Source organism: Astatotilapia calliptera, chromosome 5 (assembly GCF_900246225.1).
Source record: "Astatotilapia calliptera chromosome 5, fAstCal1.2, whole genome shotgun sequence".
NCBI lineage: Eukaryota > Metazoa > Chordata > Actinopteri > Cichliformes > Cichlidae > Astatotilapia > Astatotilapia calliptera.
Window position 1 is genome coordinate 38,200,251 of NC_039306.1, and position 23,458 is coordinate 38,223,708.

Genomic DNA, 23,458 nt, shown 5'->3' on the forward strand with positions numbered 1-23,458 from the left:
CCCTCACAGATGCCACCAAGATCACGCTGGCCCCTTCTAATGCCGACATAAATCAGGGCGAGAATGTGACGCTCCAGTGCCATGCCTCCCATGATGCAGCTATGGATCTTACCTTCACATGGTCTCTCAATGGTGTCCTTTTGGACCTGGAGAACTCTGCTGGGCCTTACCATCGGGTGGAGGGGGTGAGTCCTATAATGTTTGTGCTGAAAAGAAGGTTCTTGCGAAGATACTGCAGCTTGCCTACCAATCGGAAGGATGGTCGATCGATCTCCAGCTCCTCCTGTCTCTGTGTCAAAGTATTCCTGGGCAAAATACTGAAGCATGAGTGTGTATGCTTGGATGTATGTGACCTGTAGTAGAAAGAACTCTGAGTATTTAAATGGAGTGCTATATTAGTACCAGTGCAGGTTTGAAAGCCTGCAGAAAATTCTGATTTGGTAACTTCTATCATTCACTCTTGAGACTGTGATATTTAACTTTTAGCTTCATCAAGGTTTCAAGACACTATCTCTACTTTTAAGATTAGGCTTCAAACTTTCCTTTTTGCTAAAGCATATAGTTAGGGCTGGACCAGGTGACCCTGAATCCTCCCTTAGTTATGCTGCAATAGGTGTAGGCTGCCGGGGATTCCCATGATGCACTGGGTGTTTCTTCTTCACTCACTGTGTGTTAACAGACCTCTCTGCCCTGAATCATATCTGTTATTAACCTCTGTCTCTCTTCCACAGCATGTCTTTATCCCGTCTTCCTTCTCTCACCCCAACCAATCACAGCAGATGGCCCCGCCCCTCCCTGAGCCTGGTTCTGCCGGAGGTTTCTTCCTGTTAAAAGGGAGTTTTTCCTTCCCACTGTCGCCAAAGTGCTGCTCATAGGGGGTCATATGATTGTTGCGTTTTCTCTGTATGTATTATTGTAGGGTCTGCCTTACAATACAAAGCACCTTGAGGCAACTGTTGTTGTGAATATATACATAAAATTGAATTGAGTTGAACTTAGACAGCACAGAAAATAGCAGCACAAATTTCAGTTTTGAGTTTTTATTGGTGCTTTAGGCTAACCCTAACCCTGTGCCATGGCGAGTAGCACTGTTACCTCACAGAATGAAGGTCCTAGGTTCAAATCCGTCATCTGCCTGGAGTTTGCATGTTCTTCCCGTGTTTGTGTAGGTCCTCCTTTTGGTAGCTAGCTTCTTCCCACAGTCTGAAGACATGCCATTAGTAGTTAGGTAATTGGTGAGTCTAAATTTCCCATGAGTGTGAATGGTTGTGTGACAAACTGGTCACCTGTTAGCTACCTGTCCTCAGTGAGGAGAGCTTTAAAAGCAGAGCCAAAGGTGATTAGTAAAATCAGATTGAAACCATTCCAGTGCAGTCCCTCTGATGCCCACTAAGTCCTACAGCCAGGAGATAAGGACACCATAATATATGATATCAAAAGCAGAACCGAGGTCTAAAAGTACTAAAGCAGCAGATTTCCCAGAGTCAGTAATAGTTAAGAGGTCATTTCAGAATTTTAATTGCTGTGATGTGCTTTCCATCTTGATGCATGCTCAGTCATCCATGTTCCAAAGGTTGATTCAGTTCATCAGGGCGTCGCGTTTTCACTCATCAGGTGACGTCTTCAGTCTCAGCTGACTGCAGGTTTCAACCTTATAAACAGGACATTTGCACAGTGACTGAAACCAGCCCACTGAAGGAACAATGGGCTGGGAGGTCAGTTTCACGATCAATCATATGCAGACGGTGAGTAAGGGGGGACATTGATGATGTACTGTAAACCAGTGCATATGGATCAGCTTGACACATCCACAGAAGCACAAACTGGGTGTCACCAGATGTAGCGCCCAGTGAAGCAGAAGAATATCACATCAAGTAAATGCAGTTATCCCAGCTGGGAGGGCACCCAACGAAAGCTCCAGGCCGTCCAGGAGAGAAGGACAACTGCTGCCTAAGACAAAACCCTTAGTGATCCCTTGTAGCCCCTTTTCCAGTCGTTCATACTCAGATTGCTTGGATGAGTGACATTTTTTGAGGGCTAAATCCTCCCCTTGGCAAATTCTGGCTGTCACCATATCACCTGTCCCGAATTCAAGATCCAATTTAGGATAGGCTTTCAATTAGAACCTGCAAGCTTCTATTTCTGTTCATAATGTTCCATGGCCACATTTCAAAGCTCATCACTAAAGAAATATATAGGCAGGAAATGTGTGCCTTTGGTGTTTTCAGCTCCTCTTTTCCACAAATGGACCGCTGACCCGCAGTCCATCCTGTTTCTGTGTTTTCTCTTCTTCTACGTATGGTTTCTGCTTTTCCTGTTCCTAAGGCACTCAAATCTTAAAGTCAGGGTAAGTCAACATAAAGCTGGCATTCAAGATGGTGTTATCAAAGTCTCGTCTGTTTTAAGTCACATTTGTGCTCCTGTTAACAAGTGCTTCATCCTCTGAGCTGCATCAGCCTCCATCTCTTTATGCTATCCATTCACCATCCCGGTCTCCAGAGGCCCTGCAACCTTCTCGCAGGCCCTCCTCTCTCTCTAGCCTTTCTGCACTCTCATACTTGCCTCCCTCCTGATCTATGCCAGCCCTCCAGCCTGGTCTCAGGCTCTCACACTCGCCTCTCTGCTGGCCCGCTTTGGCCTTCCACCTTGAATGCAGGATCTCACACTCGCTTGCTTATCATGGAAACACAAAGACTTTAGATGCAACTGAAAAGCCTATCAAACCTTCCTGCAGAGAGATTTTCCAGGTGACGCTATTTCTGAGAATTGATTGGTCAGTAGGCGGTGATTTCATGCCTAGTCTGCTCGTCTGAGTTTACACTGAAGTTACTGGGATAAGCCAAAATCCAGGCCTCTGGTCACACATGTTAGGGTGAATGAATCCAGATAAAAGAAAGAGATCCACTTGTTCCTCCAATTAAATGCTAGCAAACATTGCATGTAGCTTCAGTCTAAATAAATAGGTTACACACACAGATCTATGCTTGTTAGAAGGATGCAGTGAATGTTAGTTTGAGCTTTGAAGTATTTGTGGATAATCATAATAAAAAAGGAATATCACCAGAATCCTTTCATTTTTTTTAAACAGGGCTTTGATCGTGAAACGTGCAGGTGTGGCAGAAGTTTAATTAACAAAGTCCACAGACACAGTCAGCTGTAATCGACACCTTTATTCTGGTGTGGATGAGAGCGAGTGGGCCTTCAGCAGGGCGCTGCTACGCTGGTCCCCCCCAAGGTGCCAAGAACAAAAGGCTCCACCATCTGTTTAACCCGATAAACGGTGCCCGGATGTCTCCAACTGTCTCACGACCGTGTGCAATAAACACATATGTGATATAATCAATAAATAGGTATTTCCATCACACAGATTTGCAGTGACCCAGTCTGTTCAGTCTTTGGTTCACAGCTCGGCAGCTTGTCTGAAACAAGCGTGACAGAAAACTGCTGCTCCATGAAAATGTAGTTTCACCTGAATTTATTTTGTAAAGAAACCAAAATTCCAAAACACTGAAAGAAACTATCCGGTTGTTCAGGGATGACACGACGAATCCTACTTCCGGACCTAAAGTAGTCTGCGTTTAATATGGCTTTTGTGTTGTTAACATGTTTAATGTTTTGTATTTTCTTCTATTTGATCTCAAAAAGCTCCTAAAACAGTCAGTGATCCCTGTTGACCTCCCTCGGCTTTTATTACCGCTAATCATTTATTTAAGCTCAGTTTTTAAAACCTTAGGATGTAACTACAGCCCAGCCCATGCAGCAGTATATGAATGACTAACCTCGTATTGTGGATGGATTATCTCAGTTGTTCTCCTGGCTGAAGTTTGGTCCTTTTACAGCATCCTGCCATGCGATTACATTTGCTCCTGACCACCGAGAACACTCACGTTAACTTTTATCGAGTGGGAAAAAAGTTAGCTTGTTTATATTATGCTAACATAGCTGTGTCGCTAGCGGTCACGTAGCACATCATTATATACCAGCTAGCCAAACTTCAGTAACCCTACAAACGTCACTGCTGTTTAGTTTTCTGTCTTCATTTATGCTGGAAGTGATAGCAGAGCTGTACGTTTTAATTTGTTTCCAAAACCCCGCAGTCAGGACATGCTATATTGTATTTAGATAGAAGCTAGCGAGCTAACTTCCTGCTAACTTCTAACTCCGTTAAATGTCATAAATTCCGTTTTCATGGATGCCTGGATGTTAAACTCAATTGTTACACCTGGTAGAGCAGAACGCTGATCATTTTATTAAATATGAAAGACTTTAGACAGTTTTTCAACTCTCAGTAATGCCATAGTGATCGTTTGATATATGGACCTGCAGCGGAGTTTAGGCCCAGACACGGCTAGTGACGTCAGACTGAACAACCGGATAACAATAAATAATAATAGATTTTATTTATAGGCGCCTTTCAGACCCCCAAGGTCACCTCACAGTAGCACGTAAACAATACCATAAAAAACATAAGAAAAATGTATATATAGCAAACATGGCAGATAAAATTTAGACATAAACAGTCATAAAAGTATAAAAGCAAATATAAAAACTGAGCAGGTAAAAATGGCCTAAGACAGATCAGGTGTATGCAATTCTAAACAGATGGGTTTTGAGTAGTGATTTAAAAGTGGTGAGACAGTGTGTGGTCCGGAGAGCAAGTGGGAGTGCATCCAAAGTCTCGGGGCAGAACAACTAAAGGCTCTGAGTCCCATGGTAGTCAGGCGAGCAGGTGGAACTGACAGAAGGGAAGCTGAGGAAGAGCGGAGTGTACGAAGGGGCGAGGATGTGTGGAGAAGATCGGATAGATATGGAGGAGCGAGGTTATGAAGCGCTTTGAAAGTGAGAAGCAGGATCTTGACACGGAGGTGAACTGGGAGCCAATGGAGCTGTTTAAGAACTGGTGTTATATGTTCAGTGGATCTAGTTCTGGAAATAATACGAGCAGCTGTATTTTGAACCAACTGCAGTTTATGGATGATTTATGAGGTAAACCATAGAGAAGAGAATTACAGCAATCCAGATGAGATGTGACGAGAGCATTGACAAGTATGGCGGTACTGTGTGGTGTGAGTGAGGGACGAAGAGTAGAGCTGGGTGTCATCTGCGTAGCAGTGAAACTGGATATTATGCTTCCTAAAAATATTATCTAGGGGTAGGAGATAGATGATAAAAAGTAAAGGACCCAGGACAGAGCCTTGGGGTTCACCAGAATTAACTGGAGTAGATGCTGATCTGTGAGGGAGTAACTGAACAAACTGTGAGCAGCCAGAGAGATAAGAGGTAAACCAGGCGAGTGCTGTACCATTGATGCCAATAGATGCTAATCTGTGAAGAAAGATGCGGTGGGAGATAGTGTCAAAAGCTGCTGTAAGGTCGAGAATGAAGATGGAGATGAGTCCAGAGTCAGCTGCAAGCAGAAGATCATTGGTGATTTTTACTAGAGATGTTTCTGTGCTGTGACATGAACGGAAGCCGGACTGAAACTGTTCGTACAAGTTATTTCCAGTGAGATGACGATGAACCTGTGCAGCCACTATCTTTTCAAGAATTTTTGCTAAGAAAGGGAGATTTGAAATTGGCCTGAAATTATTTAGATTGGAGGGATCTGAACCGTTCTTTTTTAGTATGGGAGTTATTATTGCAGTTTTAAGGGAAGAAGGAACAGAACCAGATATAAGAGAGGAGTGTACGATATTAGCAATCAGTGGGGCAAGAGACGGGAATGAGAGTTTGACCAGAATTGTCGGCAGTGGATCAAGTTTACACGATGACGACTTTAAGTTTGTAATTATGGAAGATGGCTGAGTTATTGTGGGAAGTTCAAAATTGGACAGAGAGGATGACAGCTGAGAAGGACAAAAAATGCAGATACATTTGACCATATCACAGGACGAGGGCAAGTGTTGATGAAGATTCTCAGTCTTGGTGTAAAACAAGTCCATAAATTTGTTGCAGACTGGCAGAGTGTGTATGTATGGCAAAGGTATCTGGGGGTTTAACAGTATTGTGTAATGTAGAAAACAAAGTGCGAGTGTTTCCTTCAGCGGATTCAATAACAGAGGTGTAGTAAGCAGATTTAGCATGATGAATAGCTTCTTTATAGTGTTGTATATGACTGAGATACATGTCCTTGTGAATAGTAAGTCCTGTTTTCCTGGAGAGACGTTCCAGGCGGCGTCCAGTAGCTTTAAGTTGGCGAAGTTCAGATGAGTACCATGGTGCAGAGCGAGAGAAAGAAACAGTTCGAGTTTTTTGGGGAGCCAAGGTATCTAAGAGGTTGATAAGTTCATTGTTATAGTGAGATAGCAGGTCGTCTATGGAAGCTGAGGCATCAATGGTAGGTAAGTTATTAATGCCATGGGAAAGAGCTGATAGATCAATGCCCCTAATATTTCTAAAAGTAATTGAGCGGTTTTGTTTATTTTTGTATAGTGGGAGACTAACACTGAATAAAACTAATTTATGGTCTGAAAGAGGCCAAAACAGCACAGTTCTTAGGGGTGACACCAATGCAGCAAACAAGATCCAAAATGTGTCCTTTGGAGTGTTTGGGAACGTTCATATATTGGTGTAAGCCAAAATTGTCCAGCCAGCATATAAAATCTCTTGTGGCTGAATTTGATGTGTTGTCCATGTTAAAAGCAGTAGTATATTTGGAGATAAGAGCAGGGTTTCAGCGAGAAAGTTAGAAAAAGCAGTTAAAAAGTCAGAGTTGATTTTAGGTGGACTGAACTGCTATAGGCGATCTAGTTACTTCATTAATGAATATAACGGTGGCATAACTCACAGGTATATGCTTTTAAATGAGATTAATGTCTATTTCACGTCCCTGCTCCTTACATTTAACTGTTTCATGAAAGTTGATGTAATAAGATGTTGCTATAAAGGTCTAGCTCAGGGGTCGACAACCTGCGGCTCCGGAGCCGCGGCTCTTTAGTCCTTACACTGCGGCTCCACGTGGTTTGGGAAAATAAATTAGAAGTATTTAGCTGAAGTGTATTTTATTTATGTTCTTTTATAACTTGTGTTCTAAATTGAAAGATTATTGTGATATTAAAATATAAAAATAAAATTATATTCTATTATTATCGCTCAAAATAAGCGTCACATCAGCTCCACCGTGAACTGTGTTAAAACAAACACGCTCACGCCTCACAGACGACAGCTTACAGTCCTGTAAAGATAAAGTGACTTCGTACAGCCCCGACCTGCAGACGCTGTGCGCAGAGGTTCAGGAGCAGACGTCCCGTTGTAAACATATCACAGCAGACCCGACGATGTTTCCATGAACGCGCTTTTCAGCATCTCTTTATTGACCACTGTTCACACACGGTTGCTGTGCGCACACAGCCGGCTGTAGCTTTGCAGCTCACAGCCCGACACACACCAACACAACAGCACAGACGTTAAGGCGGCGAGGCATGATTGCGGGTGCCGCTCAGGTGTGTCGCCTCCCCTGCAGCGGTGCAGCAGACCACGCCCCGCCACACACATTAACCAGGTAAAATACATATTTAGGCAGAATTCTGCAAATATCTATTTTTCATTGTTTATATCTTTTTTATATATATATATATATCTTTTTTAAAAGTCAGGTCAAGGCTCCAAAAGCCCAAAGGCGATATAAGGGCGGCTCACAGCAGTTTTTGTTTGCTGGATCATTTTAGTTCAGCTTTCCTTTTGTTATATTTCTTTAAGAGTTCAAAATGTGTTAGTTACATAAATAAAATGTAATTTTCTCTGTAGCACTTCATGGATGTCATAAGCAGCACACCTTAGTTGTTCACACAAAGCATAAAGGTAAAAAACAGTATATACAGTGTTATCTTCATCTTAGATGTCACAAAGTATTTGTGGCTCCCAGAGTTTTCTTTTGCGTGGAAACCGGCTCCAAACGGCTCTTTGGGTCTTAAAGGTCGTGACCCCTGAACTAGCTTAAAACTGGCTGCAGTGTCTTGGCTAGCTATTGTCAGGGCTAAGGATAGGCTGCATACCTAGCTGTTCTTTAGCATGTTTAAGTTCCAGTTTCATTGAAGCTTTTGAATGCACATGACCTGAGCACTGAAGAAATAGCATCTTTTCCTCATAATAAACATGTTCTTTGTATTAAACCTCCAGTACCGATATCACTTATCCAGTCGCTTTCCCTCAGCTTTCACTCTGGTTCTTGGTCTGTGCAGATGCTTGCAAAGAACTGAAGTTGTGTTATCAGCATATGCAGTTGTTTCGGCCCTGGATGCTTTTCCACGTTTTTTATCTCGTCTTTGCACAATAAAAATAAATGTCCATGTCCACGCTCTGGACTCACTGTTTTTCTCCTCTGACACCTGAAATGAAATCAGCTGATCAGAGTGAGAGCAAGAACTGACAAGTGGGAATTGGAGTACTGGGAACCAGTTTTCTTCAAGAATCCGATTCCCCAAATATACTCAGAATGACCGAACTCCACTTAGACTCATGACATTTGTTTTCTTTCTCTGTGTGTGTGTGTGTGTGTGTGTGTGTGTGTGTCTGTGTGTGTGTGTGTTTGTGTGTCTGTCTCTGTGTGTGTGTGTGTGTGTGTGTGTGTCTGTCTCTGTGTGTGTGTGTGTGTGTGTGTGTGTGTCTGTCTCTGTGTGTGTGTGTGTGTGTGTGTGTGTGTGTGTGTCTGTGTGTGTCTGTCTGTGTGTGTCTGTGTGTGTGTGTGTGTGTGTGTGTGTGTCTGTGTGTGTCTGTGTGTGTCTGTCTGTGTGTGTCTGTCTGTCTCTGTGTGTGTGTGTGTGTGTGTGTGTGTGTGTGTGTCTGTCTCTGTGTGTGTCTGTGTGTGTGTGTGTGTGTGTGTCTGTGTGTGTGTGTGTGTGTGTGTGTGTGTCTGTGTGTGTGTGTGTGTGTGTGTGTGTCTGTGTGTGTGTGTGTGTGTCTGTCTCTGTGTGTGTGTGTGTGTGTGTGTCTGTGTCTGTGTGTGTGTGTGTGTGTGTGTGTGTGTGTGTGTCTGTGTGTGTGTGTGTGTGTCTGTCTCTGTGTGTGTGTGTGTGTGTGTGTCTGTGTCTGTGTGTGTGTGTGTGTGTGTGTGTGTGTGTCTGTGTCTGTGTCTGTGTGTGTGTGTGTGTCTGTGTCTGTGTGTGTGTGTGTGTGTGTGTGTGTGTCTGTGTGTGTGTGTGTGTGTGTGTGTGTCTCTGTGTGTGTGTGTGTGTGTGTGTGTGTGTGTGTGTGTGTGTGTGTGTGTGTGTGTGTGTGTGTGTCTCTGTGTGTGTGTGTGTGTGTCTGTGTGTGTGTGTGTGTGTGTGTGTCTGTGTGTGTGTGTGTGTGTGTCTGTGTGTGTGTGTGTGTGTCTGTCTCTGTGTGTGTGTGTCTGTGTCTGTGTGTGTGTGTGTGTCTGTGTGTGTGTGTGTGTCTGTCTCTGTGTGTGTGTGTCTGTGTGTGTGTGTGTGTGTGTCTGTGTCTGTGTGTGTGTGTGTGTCTGTGTGTGTGTGTGTGTCTGTCTCTGTGTGTGTGTGTGTCTGTGTGTGTGTGTGTGTGTGTGTCTGTGTGTGTGTGTGTGTGTCTGTCTCTGTGTGTGTGTGTGTGTGTCTGTGTGTGTGTGTGTGTCTGTCTCTGTGTGTGTCTGTGTGTGTGTGTGTGTGTGTCTGTCTCTGTCTCTGTGTGTGTCTGTGTGTGTGTGTCTGTCTCTGTGTGTGTCTGTGTGTGTCTCTGTGTGTGTGTGTGTGTCTCTGTGTGTGTCTGTGTGTCTGTGTGTGTGTGTGTCCTTTCAGAAGGAAAACACTGGTGACCTGTTGATTGTGAGGGCTCAGCTGAGCCAGGCGGGGACGTACGTGTGCACAGCTCAGACCGTGGTGGACAGCGCCGCAGCCTCAGCTAAGCTGGTGGTTCGAGGTGAAACAGCTGTCCTCTGATGTCATACTCTCACTACTCTGCATTTACATAATAAGGCCTGTTTTGGTTTTGCTGTATAAAACCCTGTGAGGTGACTGTTGTTGTGATTTGTATAAATAAAGATGAACTGAACTGAACATAGATTATAATGCTTGTGAGCATGAGTTTTAGATCACACTCAGAACACTGCCAAGCATTACCTGTGAGGGTCCCGTCTATGGACTCGTGTGATGTTTAAGCTAACACTGCATGGGAAGACAGCTTCAGGGCAAAGAGACCCATATGATAGCTTTCTGTTTTAATGAAAGCAAATGTAATTAAACTCACATAGTAGTTTTTAAAAAAGATGAAACTGTAGTTGTCACACTCATGTTTTTCAAAGACAGCACCTTATTCTATGCACTAAAGCCGCCTGTGTTTATTAAAGGCAACTCAAAGGTTTGGAAAGCTGCTGGACAAGAATAATCACAGAACAATGATAAGATGGGCAGTCACACTAAAGCAAGAAGATAATAGGAGGTGGATTTGCAAAGGAGAAAAGGGATCACAGGTTTTACTGGGGAGTAGCTCAACCTATACAGCTGTAATAAGTCTGGAGTTAGCATAGCGCCTCCTGGTGTTAAAGTAAGGATTTGGCATCTACGTAGCAGTAGGCAGACATCTGACATTGTGTGACGTGTGTTATGGTAAACCAACCTTTACTGCTTTACTCTGTCGATGTGGAGATTGTGTCATATGTTTAAACTTGTCTCTGGTTTGAACAGGACCCCCAGGACCTCCTGGAGGTTTGTTGGTGAAGAACGTGGCTGAGACATCAGTGGAACTCAGGTGGAGCCGTGGTTACGATAACCACAGTCCTATCGGCAAATACGTCATCATGGGCCGCTCTCCTCTGTCGTCTGAGTGGAGGAAGATGAGGACAGGTGTGTGTGTCTTTAACCATACACCTGAACAAAAGGAGTATTCTTGTTGTGCTTCCAGTAATAACAAAACCACAGTAATAACACAACCAACAATACAATGATAACAAGAATGCAGCAAAAGGATTTCATTCTCACGGAGTTTTTATTGATTGTTCTGAGATGTCAGGCTGATGTTGGTGTTCTCAGCTTTTTCATCACATCCCTGCTCAGAGACTCAGTCAGTCAGTAGCACACACTCCAGCCTCTCCAACATTGTTATAAATAACTCTGTTTTCTCTTCTGTATTTGTCATTTATCAGGTCTTGTAGATAACACACTGAGATGTTTGTCAGGACAGTTTTTGCTGGAACTAAAAACTGTTGGAATTAAATGTATACAGCCCTGAATCACATGCGTACAGTCACATACAGACACTTTATATTTGAAGGTAAAGACCCAGAGAAAACCCCAACAAACAGATGAGCCCCTGTTAGCAAGCCCTCCGTGACAACAGCGAGGAAACCTGCAGCAGAGCTGAGGGCAGACTCACACTGTGAAACAGGGAATAATGCTGACGATGAAACTCAGACGGACGTACAGGACGAGTGAAGATGGTGGCGATTCAAACATGTTGCTGTCCGTCTGCATGTCAGACTTCTTTAACACGCTTCTGATGGAAGCGCATACATGAAACCTGTACAGCATTAGTATCAGTATACTCACACACTCATCGGGTCGGGTTGTTATTAAAGTGAACTGGGTGTGTCTGTGTTCATACATTAGCACAGTGCTGGTCAGTAAAACTTTCCTATCAGTGTTTTTGATTGAAATAAACGTGTCACTGTGCACCAGATCCAGTGAACATTGAAGGAAACGCAGAGTCAGCTCGTGTGACAGGATTGATTCCCTGGACGGATTATGAATTCCAGGTTATCGCCAGCAACATCTTGGGCAGTGGAGAGCCTAGCATGCCTTCCCACATCGTTCGGACACTGCAAGCAGGTAAGTTGCACATTTGAGGTAGTTTGGACAGCTGTTCATGAACCAGATGTTTACATCAGAACCAGCTGGTTCGGAGCTGCCTTAGTTCTTTCTGGCACAGGTTCACCATGGTTCCTCTGGCCCGTACTGATATCGTAGCATCTTGCAGTTGATTTGTCAGCTCCTGTCACATCCCAGAGGACCTCTGTCGGACTGAGATCTGGTGTTACATCATTTGTGTGAAATGAACGCACCCCACGTACTTTTCCTTTCCGTCACTCTGACGTCGGGGCAGTCAGCGTTTCAGTCTCCACTCCACACTCTGCGGTCCACTCCAGCCCCAACGTCACTGAAAAAAGGGAGAATCTGATTACTGAGTGGCAGCAGCTGCCCTGGCACCACCCCTCCACTGCAGCGGAGCCAGAGACACCCCCCCCCCCCACCCCCAACCCAAGACAGAGAGCTAAATTCAAAGACAACCTGGAATTGAAAAAATGACGTGGAAAGCCAAAATGCCATCTAACTCAAAATGATAGTAGTTTATATGGCTTCCATGTGCTGTGTGTATGCTAATCCGGACATATTCCAAATGCCTGATGGTGTCCTGATCATCTGCTCCCAGGTCTGGACCATCGCTGAGCTCAGGCTGGAAACTCTTAGGTACAGAAACATGTGCTAAAGATGTTGTGTTGGATTGAGGTGTGGTGAGCTTGGAGGCAAGTTCATTGGATCAATTCCTTCATCATCCAGGAAGTGCCTGCAAGCTCTCACATCCTCATGCACCAGGAGGAGCCAGCGTAGGGTCTGACAGCAGGTCCAAGGATTGAGCCGTTGCACTGTAGAGGTCTGTGCATCCTCCTCCCCGGACCATCAAACCGCTCACGTTAAACAGTGTCACAGGCAGTATATATGCCCGTGTACAGCACCATTCATTTCATTAACACTGACGCATATGAAACTGATTAACAACCCACTCTCCTGAGCAGGAAGTTTCATTGATTTGATGCTGTACTCTATTTTTTCTGAGAGTATATAAATACTAAAAAAGATTTGGTGTGTCACTGTCTCTTGAAAGCAGTACTTTCCAGTTTTCAAAGGCACTTTGGTACATTGATCCACACTCGTGGTTCATCTTGTGTCTTTGTCCTGTTGGCCCTCAGCTCCCACTGTGGCCCCGAGTGGACTGGGAGGTGGTGGAGGAGACCGTGATGAGCTCATCGTTACATGGACGGTGAGTGGAAAGGCCAAATGGGTTTTCTCTATTTTCCAAACAGAGCTGAATTTAGGTTCATATGTTTTCAAAGTTTTTCATTCATTCGTTAACAAATAGTCATTTTCTTTTCGTTTCATTCATAAAATGTAATCTAGTATCAGGTTAGTTGTTACTGTTTCATTCTAGTGTTATGGGCCAGGTTATTGTCGGGTGTTCCAGTACAAACAGATACTGTGATTTTAGAGGCAGTGTTAATGAGACCGAGGTGTTAATCGTCCACTCTTGGGCCAGACCCAAAACGGTGGTATTCCGATTACAAGCAGGAAACAGTATAAGACACTTACAGAGATTCAATTAGACAGAAAGACAGAAACACGAGCAGTTAACCATGATCAGTACTGGAGATACTGTGGTATCACTGTGATCATGATGGTGTTACTGGGACAGCTGGGTTCAGACTTGGTGTGTGAGGATGTCTGATTTTGTCTCCAGCCCATGGCCAGAGAATACCAGAACGGTGACGGCTTCGGGTACATCTTGGGGTTCAGAAAGAAGGACACATCATCATGGACAGAGGTGCGAGTTCCACGTGTAGAGTCCTCTCGACATGTTTACTACAACAGCAGTCTGGCAGCGTACACTCCCTTTGAAGTGAAGATCAAAGCTTATAACCGCAAAGGAGAAGGCCCGTTTAGCCAGGTGGCTGTGGTGCACTCTGCAGAGGAAGGTGAGTACCGCTGACGTTCAGCTACTTCCACCACGGTGTGATCATTGTGGCAGATGTCCCAGTGTCCGTCCGAACTGCTCTGACCGCATCACTGCTTTGTACAGAAGTAGTTTGTGGTGGATGTGCTTGTGCACACGAAGATGTCGACTGGTTCACTGTAAACGTTGAACTGACTCAGTGACTCTGAGCTCACCTGCACAGCGTTCTGTTTAAATGACATGAATGAACCAAGAAACTGTTTCTTACTAAACACGTTTGTGGGACCACATGAGAAGCGTGCCACGGTTCCTGTTTCCAGTGTAATCTGCTTCTATCATGGAACCAGTCCACCATCCCACCACATCCCAGCTGTAGATATGAGGTTTGAACACTGCTCAGATACTGTGTGACATTCAGTCAACAGCAGGTTGGTATTCAAAGCTGAATGTACTGGTTTCTACTCTACCAGAGCACTCTGAAGTGAACGTCCAGTTTACCAGCAGCAGCATCTTAGCATGTTGGACTTAAAACACACACGAGGTAGTTAGGGAGGTGAAATACACCAGGTGATTACTCAGACAGGTAAAAGAACACAGAGACAAGACTGATTTGCACAGGAGACGCAGAGGACAAGAAACAGAAAGAACCTGGTATCAAGAAAGCATCCATCCATTCTCCTCCTCATGTCTGAGTTTGTGGAGCAGGAATACAGAAACGCAGACGCGCTAACTCGAGTGTACAGAGCTGGAACTGAAACCACCGCCATGAACAGCCTCTGTAGCTGTTCATGGCTGACTGAAGTCTAGCCTAAAGAGGTCTCAAACTGTGGGAGTGCACCCATGCCTCTTTAACTCAGCTGCAAAGACTTTCTCATTATTACTGTAGTCTTGTTCCAGCCGCGGTCCTGCCTCTGTTTGCAGAGCTGACACTCAGTGTTTCTGAATAAACTCTAGATACTGGAAGTCTCACCTGAATGTTTAATGAGGACATTAGCTGAAGCTCCCAACCTGCACGTCTACAATACATAATCTATATAAGCTCAATTGGTTCTATATGTCGTTAGCAAGTTTACACATCTGTGTACTTAATTAAGACAAGACACAGTGGTGTGTACAGTCAGCTCCTACTTCACTTGCAGGTCCATACATCATTCTTATACTTAGAGACATGAGACAAACAACATTTCAGATCCATGCACGATGGAAGGCTCTGAGAGCACGGGGCAGGGATCAGTTTCCAGTGTTTCTGAAGATCACAAGAAGATTTCTAATGTAACTCCACCTGCAGTCTTTTCTGTAACCACTAGAGGGCAGCCATAGTTTTAGAAAGGGTCACAGTCAGCTCACTTACAACTTGACTGATGGTAGTAGTCCATGTAATGAAAAGCCTGATACATATGGGCTGGTTAATCAAGCACAGTAAGAACATGGTCAGCAAAGCTGCAGCAGAAAAGTGGACAACACTGTAAGAGTATATAATTATGTGAGACAGTGCACATACTGCACATTGCTAACCTTTTACACTCTGGCTGACTCCTCACAGAGCCAACCGTGGGACCTTCCAGCATCAATGCCACGGCACTGTCCGCCTTTGAGATCCAGGTTTCCTGGGAGCCTGTGCAGCAGCTCAGCACCAATGGCATCCTGAGAGGATACGAGGTGACGAACTCAGTGACTTCATCCCTGTAAAGCAGCATAGCCTGTAACTATCACAAATATGTGGACAACTGAGAAAACATATCGTGCAGTCACAAAAAGCTGGTCTCTTAGGTGATAACTGTGTGTATGGGACACGCACGGCCTAAATGACCACAGTAAGGAAAACGTTTCAGTAAATAATGTTCAGAATATAACAGACCAGGAAAATGTCAAAGGAAAGGAAGCTAAATAACCTGACATATTGATAGCACACAGATAGCTGGAGCAGTAGCACAATGCATGCATACTCACAGTATGTGTGCTCATTAAAGAGTGAATGCTCATCCACAGGGTGCAGCCATGTATCATCAATTTATATCAAACTACGAGCTTAAAAACAGCAGGAACAGATATGTGGAGGAAATAATAGAAAATGACAGCAGTCTGATGGCTTTGTATCATGTAAAACCTTGTGTTATTTCAAACTTTGTCATGTGCTGTGGACAGCATGTGTGTCTGAAAGTGAAGGCTCTGAGTACTGTTCACATGGAGTTTATAAGACAACATTAATAATAATAATAATACCTTTGAAGAAACCCAAGGACGCTTTAAAAAGAGTATAAATGTATAAGCTGAAGAAAGACGAGTGAAAGGTCTGTAGTGATGTGTCATTGTGCGTTAACAGATCCGGTACTGGCGGCAGCACGAAAGAGAAGCAGCAGCGGACCGCGTGAGGACGGCGGGCCTGGAGCCGACAGCCAGGGTGTCCGGACTTCGACCCAGCACTCGATACCACGTCGCTGTTCTGGCATACAACAGTGCCGGCACAGGACCGCCCTCGCCACGCACCGCCGTCACCACCAGGAAACCACGTACGGGTGCAGCGCTCTCTGTTAGAAAGATGACAGCAGAGCACGTAACATAAAGCAAAGACAACTCACTCACAGAGACGTCTGCTCTCACACCCGTGCAAAGGACACACGAACCTTTCAGACCATATACGACTGCGTTTAAATTATGCAGGTGTAACATCCAGCTGGCTGCTCGTTGGTGTTTGCTCTTCACGATAATACATCTCAGATAATGAGAATGTCATGAACACATTTATTTCTTGTAATTTAATCATAAATGTCATATTTTATATCTTCAATATTCATTACATGTAAGTGACTCAGGACTTATTTTGAATGACAGCTCATTAAAATCAGATTAATTCAATGTTTCTGTCCTGGAGGCGAGCAGGCCCCAGCACAGTGATGCCCGACAGGAAACCATCCTGCTTTGCTTCTGCTGACTGAGTCAACCACGTGCTTTTATAGGAGAGTTTACTCTGCTTACTAAAGTTAAAGCAGATCTGAAGCTTTAATCACTTCAGATGCAAATGTTCCCTTTGGAAGCTGCATTCATGGAGCAGCTGTAAAGCTGCGTCCAGCAGTCTGTGCTCTTCTAATCACCACTCTGTCTGGTGTGACTTTGTTATACAGGGTCAATACCCTCACAGTGATACACATGAAAATGGCTGCTGTTACTCAGGATGCATCATTTCTACTGAAAGGGATGAGCTCGATTCTTTTGAAATGTGCTTTTTCCTTCTCAGCTCCCAATCGTCCTCCGGGCAGCGTGTCGTGGAAGGCTCACGGCTCGCGGGTCACGGTGAGATGGGACCAAGTGACAGCCATGCACAACGAGTCAGCCATACTGGGCTACAAAGTGAGTCCTGGATCTAAATACGATTTATGTTATTGATCCCACATGTGGAGAAATAATCCGAGTGTTTGCTAGGCAAGCGCGTTGCATAGTCTTAATGCATAAGAGCTGGGCCAGGCTGTTACAGAAGTAAGCTGCTGCCTGTCCGGTGATGCAGATGGTGGTCAAGATTAGCTGTGATACACTTTCACCACCCTGTACCAGCAGCGTCACATCTGCAGGTGTTTGCAGCGTGCAGCCAATCACAGAGCCAGCCTTCCTGATCAGTTTATTTGGTCTTATTCAGTCCTGAGCACTCTCTGTGCATGCATGCTGAAGCATCATCAGCTTCTCACATTTTGGAGTTTCCCCTGGAAAATCTTAAATGGTTGTGACCCTGAGAACGTTGTTATCTTCTCCTAATATTCATATGGAGTACACGTTGATACCTGTCACCCACCTGCATGCTTATTAACAATAATAAAAGACTTGTAGTGGGATTGGGATACCAGTCAGCAGGATGGTCTACACTGGCTGCTTGACCAAGTGCAGGAAAGCCCATTAGTCTGAGCATGTCTCCAACGTGGCCCAAGGACATTTGATCTGTGCTTATTTTAAACTGCAGCTTTTGTTCATTTGTAATGGTCCAACGTGTTCTGTCACTCTGTGGGCAGGAGGTGGTTGATATGCTTTATACATTTGAATCTGTATTTACGGTCGGAACTTAAAGCCACTTGCATGTAGCATGGTTTACAGTACTTGTGACTTAAAAGAAAGTTTGTAACAGTCGATCATAAGAAAAGAGCAAGCCTGCGATCAGAGCTCACAGCTGGACAGTTAGCAGTGCTGTGATTTGGCTTTGGGAATATAAAAATGTTATCCTGGGGAAAATCCTTCTTTTTCCTCCAGCATTCAGGGACTCGAGGATTGTCATGTCTGTATTCTGAGCACATACAGGTGTGTTGGATTAACTGCTTTCTTTCTGCTGCAGCGCTCATGCTCGGTAAGGTTCATCGTGAAACAGCTCACCTCATCGTGGAATTATGTGAACCAATAAACTGGCTGTAAAACAAAGTCAAAGATCTTGTTTATAAGCTTGTGTCATGTTATAATCACCCAAAGATAACTTTATCAAATCAACAGATAAACACTGTAAAAAGACTTTGTTCTGTCTCCAGGTTCTGTACAAGCACGAGGACCAGGCAGCTTTGAAGTTTCTGGACAAGACGAAGACGTCAGTGAGCCTGCCGCTGCCCAAAGACAAGGCTTACATTGTGTTGGAGATTTGGTCATGGGGCGAGGGCGGGGACGGGCCAGCACACGAGATTATCGTGTCCCGGGATTCAGGTGACAAATCAGGAAGCACAAACCATATATTTCTCCGGTTTAATAGTTCATTAGTTAAAAAATAGTGCAAATAATGAAAGGAAAACACTTTTTGCTCCCTGGCTGTGTTACATTAGGCCAGATTTGCTTCGTGGTTTCCAACACAGGCCTCTGCTGCAGCATCGTCTCCACGCAGTCTAAAGGTTTCTAAACTGTACAGACTCTGTTAGCTATGACAGAGTCTGCTCTAGTCTTCTTGAGGGAAACCAGCCACATGGATTTTGTGCCCCTGTATTTCCATTGGTGAAGGCAGTGATTCCAGAGCCTCTCAGTGATACACTCCCCTCCTCAAAGACTTGTTTTAGCTGTCACTTCAGTCCTCTGTGGTCTTGCAGGCCTTTTCACGCTGCTCTGCTTTTTTTAAGGTTGAGGTCGATTTGGAAAGTTTTCATAGCTTTTCCAGCCTCGTGATTGGGTCCTTCGCTTATATTCACGATGACAGTGAAAAAATGAGCAGGCCTCACCTGAATGTGGTTATTGGTCAGCTGTCCAGCTCATTTGAAGCCTGTTAACTTTGGGGACTGTGTATAGAAACATGTTTACTGTGCACTCTCAGGGACCAGTGAAAAGCCGTTATACAAACTCTATTCACCTTTTTACCTGTTTGCAGCACTTTGATTCCATGCACGTACGCTCTTATCGATAAATAGTTATGCAGAAGAAAAACGACCCCTGGAACCTGCATTTATCCAAGGCCATGTTATCTCCGAGATATGGTTTGATAAGGATATTTATAATGTTGATCATAAACATTTATGGCTTTAAATGTTAGCCGTTTAGTGCATGCTGGTTATAAATGAAGGTCAAGCCAGGAGATGTTTTTATTTGTGCACGTTTCTTGTTGTCGTCTAGGCTTCCATAGCTGTGATAGTAATGCTGTTTCAAGTCAGAGCTATAGCCACATGTACGCTGAGCTGTCCATGTGCTCTCTGTGTTGTAGGGACTGGTATGATGGTGCAGAAGGATGCCTCCTCCACACTGCCCTGTCCCCATGCCCACCTCCTCTCAGGCTTGGCTCTGCTCATTTCTGCGGTGGTGTCAGGCCTGTGATCTCGGCCAGTCGGAACTTTTTCTTATGGGTGGCTTGAAACTAATGCTCTCCTTTATGGATAGGTGGGTGTGGGTCCGGGGGTGGGAAACACGGGGATTCGCTTTTAATAATGACAAGGATCTTTGTAAAATGTCTGCAGGAGGTATTATGTTTGTGCACTGCTCTCAGTATAAACCATGCCTTACTGGGACACATGTGGCTGACACATGTGTCCTTGAAACTGTAGTTGGCAGGACTTCAGGTGTAAATGTAATAATAGAGTCAACGTGGTGGAGGTCTGCGTGTTCACACTGAGGGAAGGTTGCTTACTGAGTCTACAGGTGATGTTAGAGCATTTGTCACTTTACCAACTGAACGTGTGACGAAATACCAGAGAGGCTGATGGTCAAGCGTTCTGCTAAACCTGCCAGGTGGCGAATTAGAGACAGAATCCAGCTCTTTCACCTGCGTCTCCTGTTTGAATCACAAAGTGCTTCTCTTGTTGCTCACAGTGTGAACACAGCATAAACCCGAGGCTCTAAAGAACTGCTAACTGTTGTTTCCAGCTACTGTCTCTGTGCTTGTCTCACGTGTCTAGATGATTATTATACTGTTTGATGTCTTGTTTCATTTCAGGGAATTGAAATTTGATTGTATTTAATTCTTTGTTGATGTTTTTTTTGTTTTTTCTTTGAATCGTTTTGACAGGAATGTAAAAATACTTGTGTTTGTGTTTCTCGGGTTTACTCTCAGTGTCTCTTGTGCTGATAGGCTGAGATGAAAAGGCCAGAGCAGCAGGGATGGATGACCGATCACCAAAGTTATCAGCAGTGTTGTAAACTGTCCTCACTGTAACCCCGTTATCAGCTCTTATGTAACGATTCTGCTCCACCACACTTTACAGGAAACATGTGGCCGCTGTCATGTACATTTTTATCTACAGCTCGAGAGTTAAGATCAAACATACACGTCACGTGCTGAAAACTGCTGTTTTTTTATTATTTTGTTGTTGATATACTCAGAACCTTTGACTTGGTTTGAATGGTAGCTGCTGCTTTGGTCTAAGCTGTTGGCAGGAATGCATCGTTTTGCTTTTCTACCCGTAAAACACTGCAATGCTTCAAACTGAGTTTGTACTGGACGAGGTTCTGTTGTTATTTTACATCTGTACCAAATGTTATTGCTAATGCATGCAGCGCTTAATATGCTGTTCATTGTTAATACAGTCTGTTCCTAAGTCAGTAAGTGAGAAGTCACACTGGTGGATTTTTACATTCCTGTGTTACGTCAGTCACACTGTCTAATGCTGAGTCATCGCCATCACTTTCCCCTAATCCCAACCATATATAGTAGCATTGTAGGATAAGTTTTCTAACATCATTTTATTGTAATATCCCCAAATAATCTCTTAAAGACATAAAATCCCCTTTTAGCCACATCACGGTTTCTTAATAATCTGCTCAGAATAATCATGGAAATAGTTCTGCTGTCCTTACACAGGATAACAATCAATACATGACTGATAGCTATACAATGCAAAAGGCTTAATAAGAGAAACTGATGCTATGAGAGGAGGCTGGGGAAGCTTCAGACAGGGAGCGTGAGTATGAGTCACTAGCTTGCTTTTCTTTTTGCTGGTGTCTGATGGCACCAAGCGTAGTGGTTGTCAAAAGGCTAGGAAGGAGGATTAATTAACTATGGAATAAAAACAGATTAAAAATAAAAGACTCAATATGGTGGACTGAATAGACTTCCATACTCATGCAGATATGTGCAAGCCACGCTGAATGCACCACCTTGCTAAAGCAGTGTTGGGGTATGGATGAGCCTCGCCATCCAGGCCCAGCCAATAAGTCACTGAGCCCCTTAGCTGAAATCTGAAAGTACACTTCTACTACAACTTACACAGATGAATATCATTTGGAAATGAAAACCTAAACACCCTAATGCTGATAAGCTATTGCAGCGCAACTAGAGATCAATGTTTGATGGAGCAGCTTTGGAGCAGATTTCCCCAAGAGTGAACTATGAGCAAATGGTTGCATATACATGCCGTTTTTGTTTTGGGGTTTTTTGGTGAATAAAATGACTTGAGATGACCCCCCCCCCCTTCCTCCGCCTCCATATAGGTTGGTTGCACAGAACATATGGTCTACTGCCTAAGGTGAGAAATATCTCCTCACCTTCTGCATGCAGTGTTGAGATGCAGTTGATGGAAGATGAACTTGAATGTTAGTATTTATGCTGCGAGCGCTTCTTGGCTTACTTAAGGAAGCTGTGGAAGCAGTGGATCACCATCTCTGTGTCAATCCAAGAAGATTGCAAAGCATTTAAGGCTATTACTATAGTTTTTTAACCTATCAGAAGAAGGTCACTTAAGCTTTTATCCCCCCATTCAGCCAAAGGGGAGAATGAGAGGTGCAGACATGTGCCGACAATCAGAGGATTTCAGATTCATTTATTTTTTTGACATCCTGTTATTTTCAGCTGACATTGAGAGACAACTGAATTTGGCTTTACCTCAGAGATTCTTGAATCCTTGTGCACAAGTTAAAAGATGCATTTGAAGCCTGGGGAAGCAAGAGTGTCCCAGGGAGCGATTTCATCTAGCATAAACAGAGGACAACAGAGACAGCGCTCCCAGCTGAGCGAGAGATTTACATGCTGTTTGCGCTCACCAGAGCTTACAGATGGTACAGACTTGTATATGTGAAAAGTGTAAATCAAGCTCTTGCAATTGCACAGCACTGAGCTTGAAGCTGGAGCGAGAATTGCCAGGAGAATAGGTTGTAGTCCTAACAGAAATGCTATTACACCGTAGAACTTCATGGATGATGATGATGATCGATGATGATGATGATGATTATGATTATGATGATTATGATGGGATTGAAGAAAATGTTCCCCAAAATCAAAATGACTGAAAGGCAACCAACATGTAAAACGACACAATCGCACGAAAGGCGAAAACACTTTGTTTTCACTGACTGCTGCAAAAGAAAAGGCCAGCTCAAGGAGACAGCGCTCCCAAGGTGGAAGCTGACGGAAAGATTAAATCCAATCCAAGAAAACAATTAATCCACTGCTTCCCTCCAGATTAACTGAAGAAATAATGAAAATCACTCACCCCAGAAGAATAACCTCCAAACTATGCAAAGTAATTTCCAACACTGATGTATCTATCACGCTACCAACACTCAAATGGGAAAATGACCTGGAGTGCTCCCAATAACTCCCAATACTCCCAATAACATTTTCTCCATGACCAAAAATGCAAACATACACAGTATAAATCAATTCACCCCCAACACAAAGGATAATGTTTAAAATGGGTTTAGGGAGCACAGACACTTGTTCACGGTGCACTTCAGGGAGGTCAGACGATTACTTCACCCATGTGGTGTGTGTATAATCATCAGTAGTCACTAGTGATCACGTGATTTCCCTTTTTAATATAAATAACATGTTTAATGTCTGCAGGATGAAAATTGGATTTTTTTTATTAGAAATTCTACTGAACAATCAGGCTGGGGTCTAACCCTAACCCCAAAACATATTATTAGTAGTGCTGTCAATAGATAAAAAAAATCTCGATTAATCACAATTACTTGATCAATAGCTTGGTTACAATTACTTTTTTTCAACTTTATATTTAAGCCTGTAACTGACATCTAAACAACATAACTCAAAGAATGTTAAATGCTTAAATCCAAAGAGAGTTTGAATAGTCTTCTTCAGTCTGTCAGCACAGGTTCTCTCCTGTGAAATACAACTTTTTAACAACCCATATACTAATAGGTAAGTATACATATATAATAATATTAGTGCTGTCAAACAATTAAATTAAATTATTGAACTTAAGTGGGTCAAAAAGCATTTCCACTGGCGCAGACCTAGTTGTGGCATGAAGCTTGATATAGCTGAAATCAAGAGATGTAAGCTTCTGTCAGATGTTTAACTCAAGCCGTAAATAATACTGGTGCTACTAATGAATTTTTCACAGGTGTTTATTGGCCCAAAATAACTGGACCAACATGTGAGCACAGATAATGATAACACCTAGCT

General features: G+C 43.7%; 1 protein-coding gene across 2 annotated transcripts in view; it reads left to right on the forward strand.

Moving 5' to 3' along the window:
• cntn2 (contactin 2) overlaps positions 1 to 23,458 on the forward strand; it is a 93,020-nt gene that overhangs the window by 62,160 nt on the left and 7,402 nt on the right. The window contains exons 13-23 of one of the 2 annotated variants that reach the window (XR_003272497.1): positions 10 to 185; positions 9,732 to 9,852; positions 10,617 to 10,775; positions 11,607 to 11,756; positions 12,896 to 12,966; positions 13,441 to 13,675; positions 15,197 to 15,312; positions 15,977 to 16,163; positions 16,889 to 17,001; positions 18,156 to 18,324; positions 19,304 to 19,476. Coding sequence is in view for 1 of the 2 variants with exons in the window: in XM_026169168.1 (XP_026024953.1) it covers positions 10 to 185; positions 9,732 to 9,852; positions 10,617 to 10,775; positions 11,607 to 11,756; positions 12,896 to 12,966; positions 13,441 to 13,675; positions 15,197 to 15,312; positions 15,977 to 16,163; positions 16,889 to 17,001; positions 18,156 to 18,324; positions 19,304 to 19,413 (1,607 nt within the window). In the remaining variant the exon portion in view is untranslated. Of the gene's footprint in view, positions 1 to 9; positions 186 to 9,731; positions 9,853 to 10,616; positions 10,776 to 11,606; positions 11,757 to 12,895; positions 12,967 to 13,440; positions 13,676 to 15,196; positions 15,313 to 15,976; positions 16,164 to 16,888; positions 17,002 to 18,155; positions 18,325 to 19,303; positions 23,177 to 23,458 lie in introns of those variants that run through there. The other variant, XM_026169168.1, reaches the window with a different exon arrangement.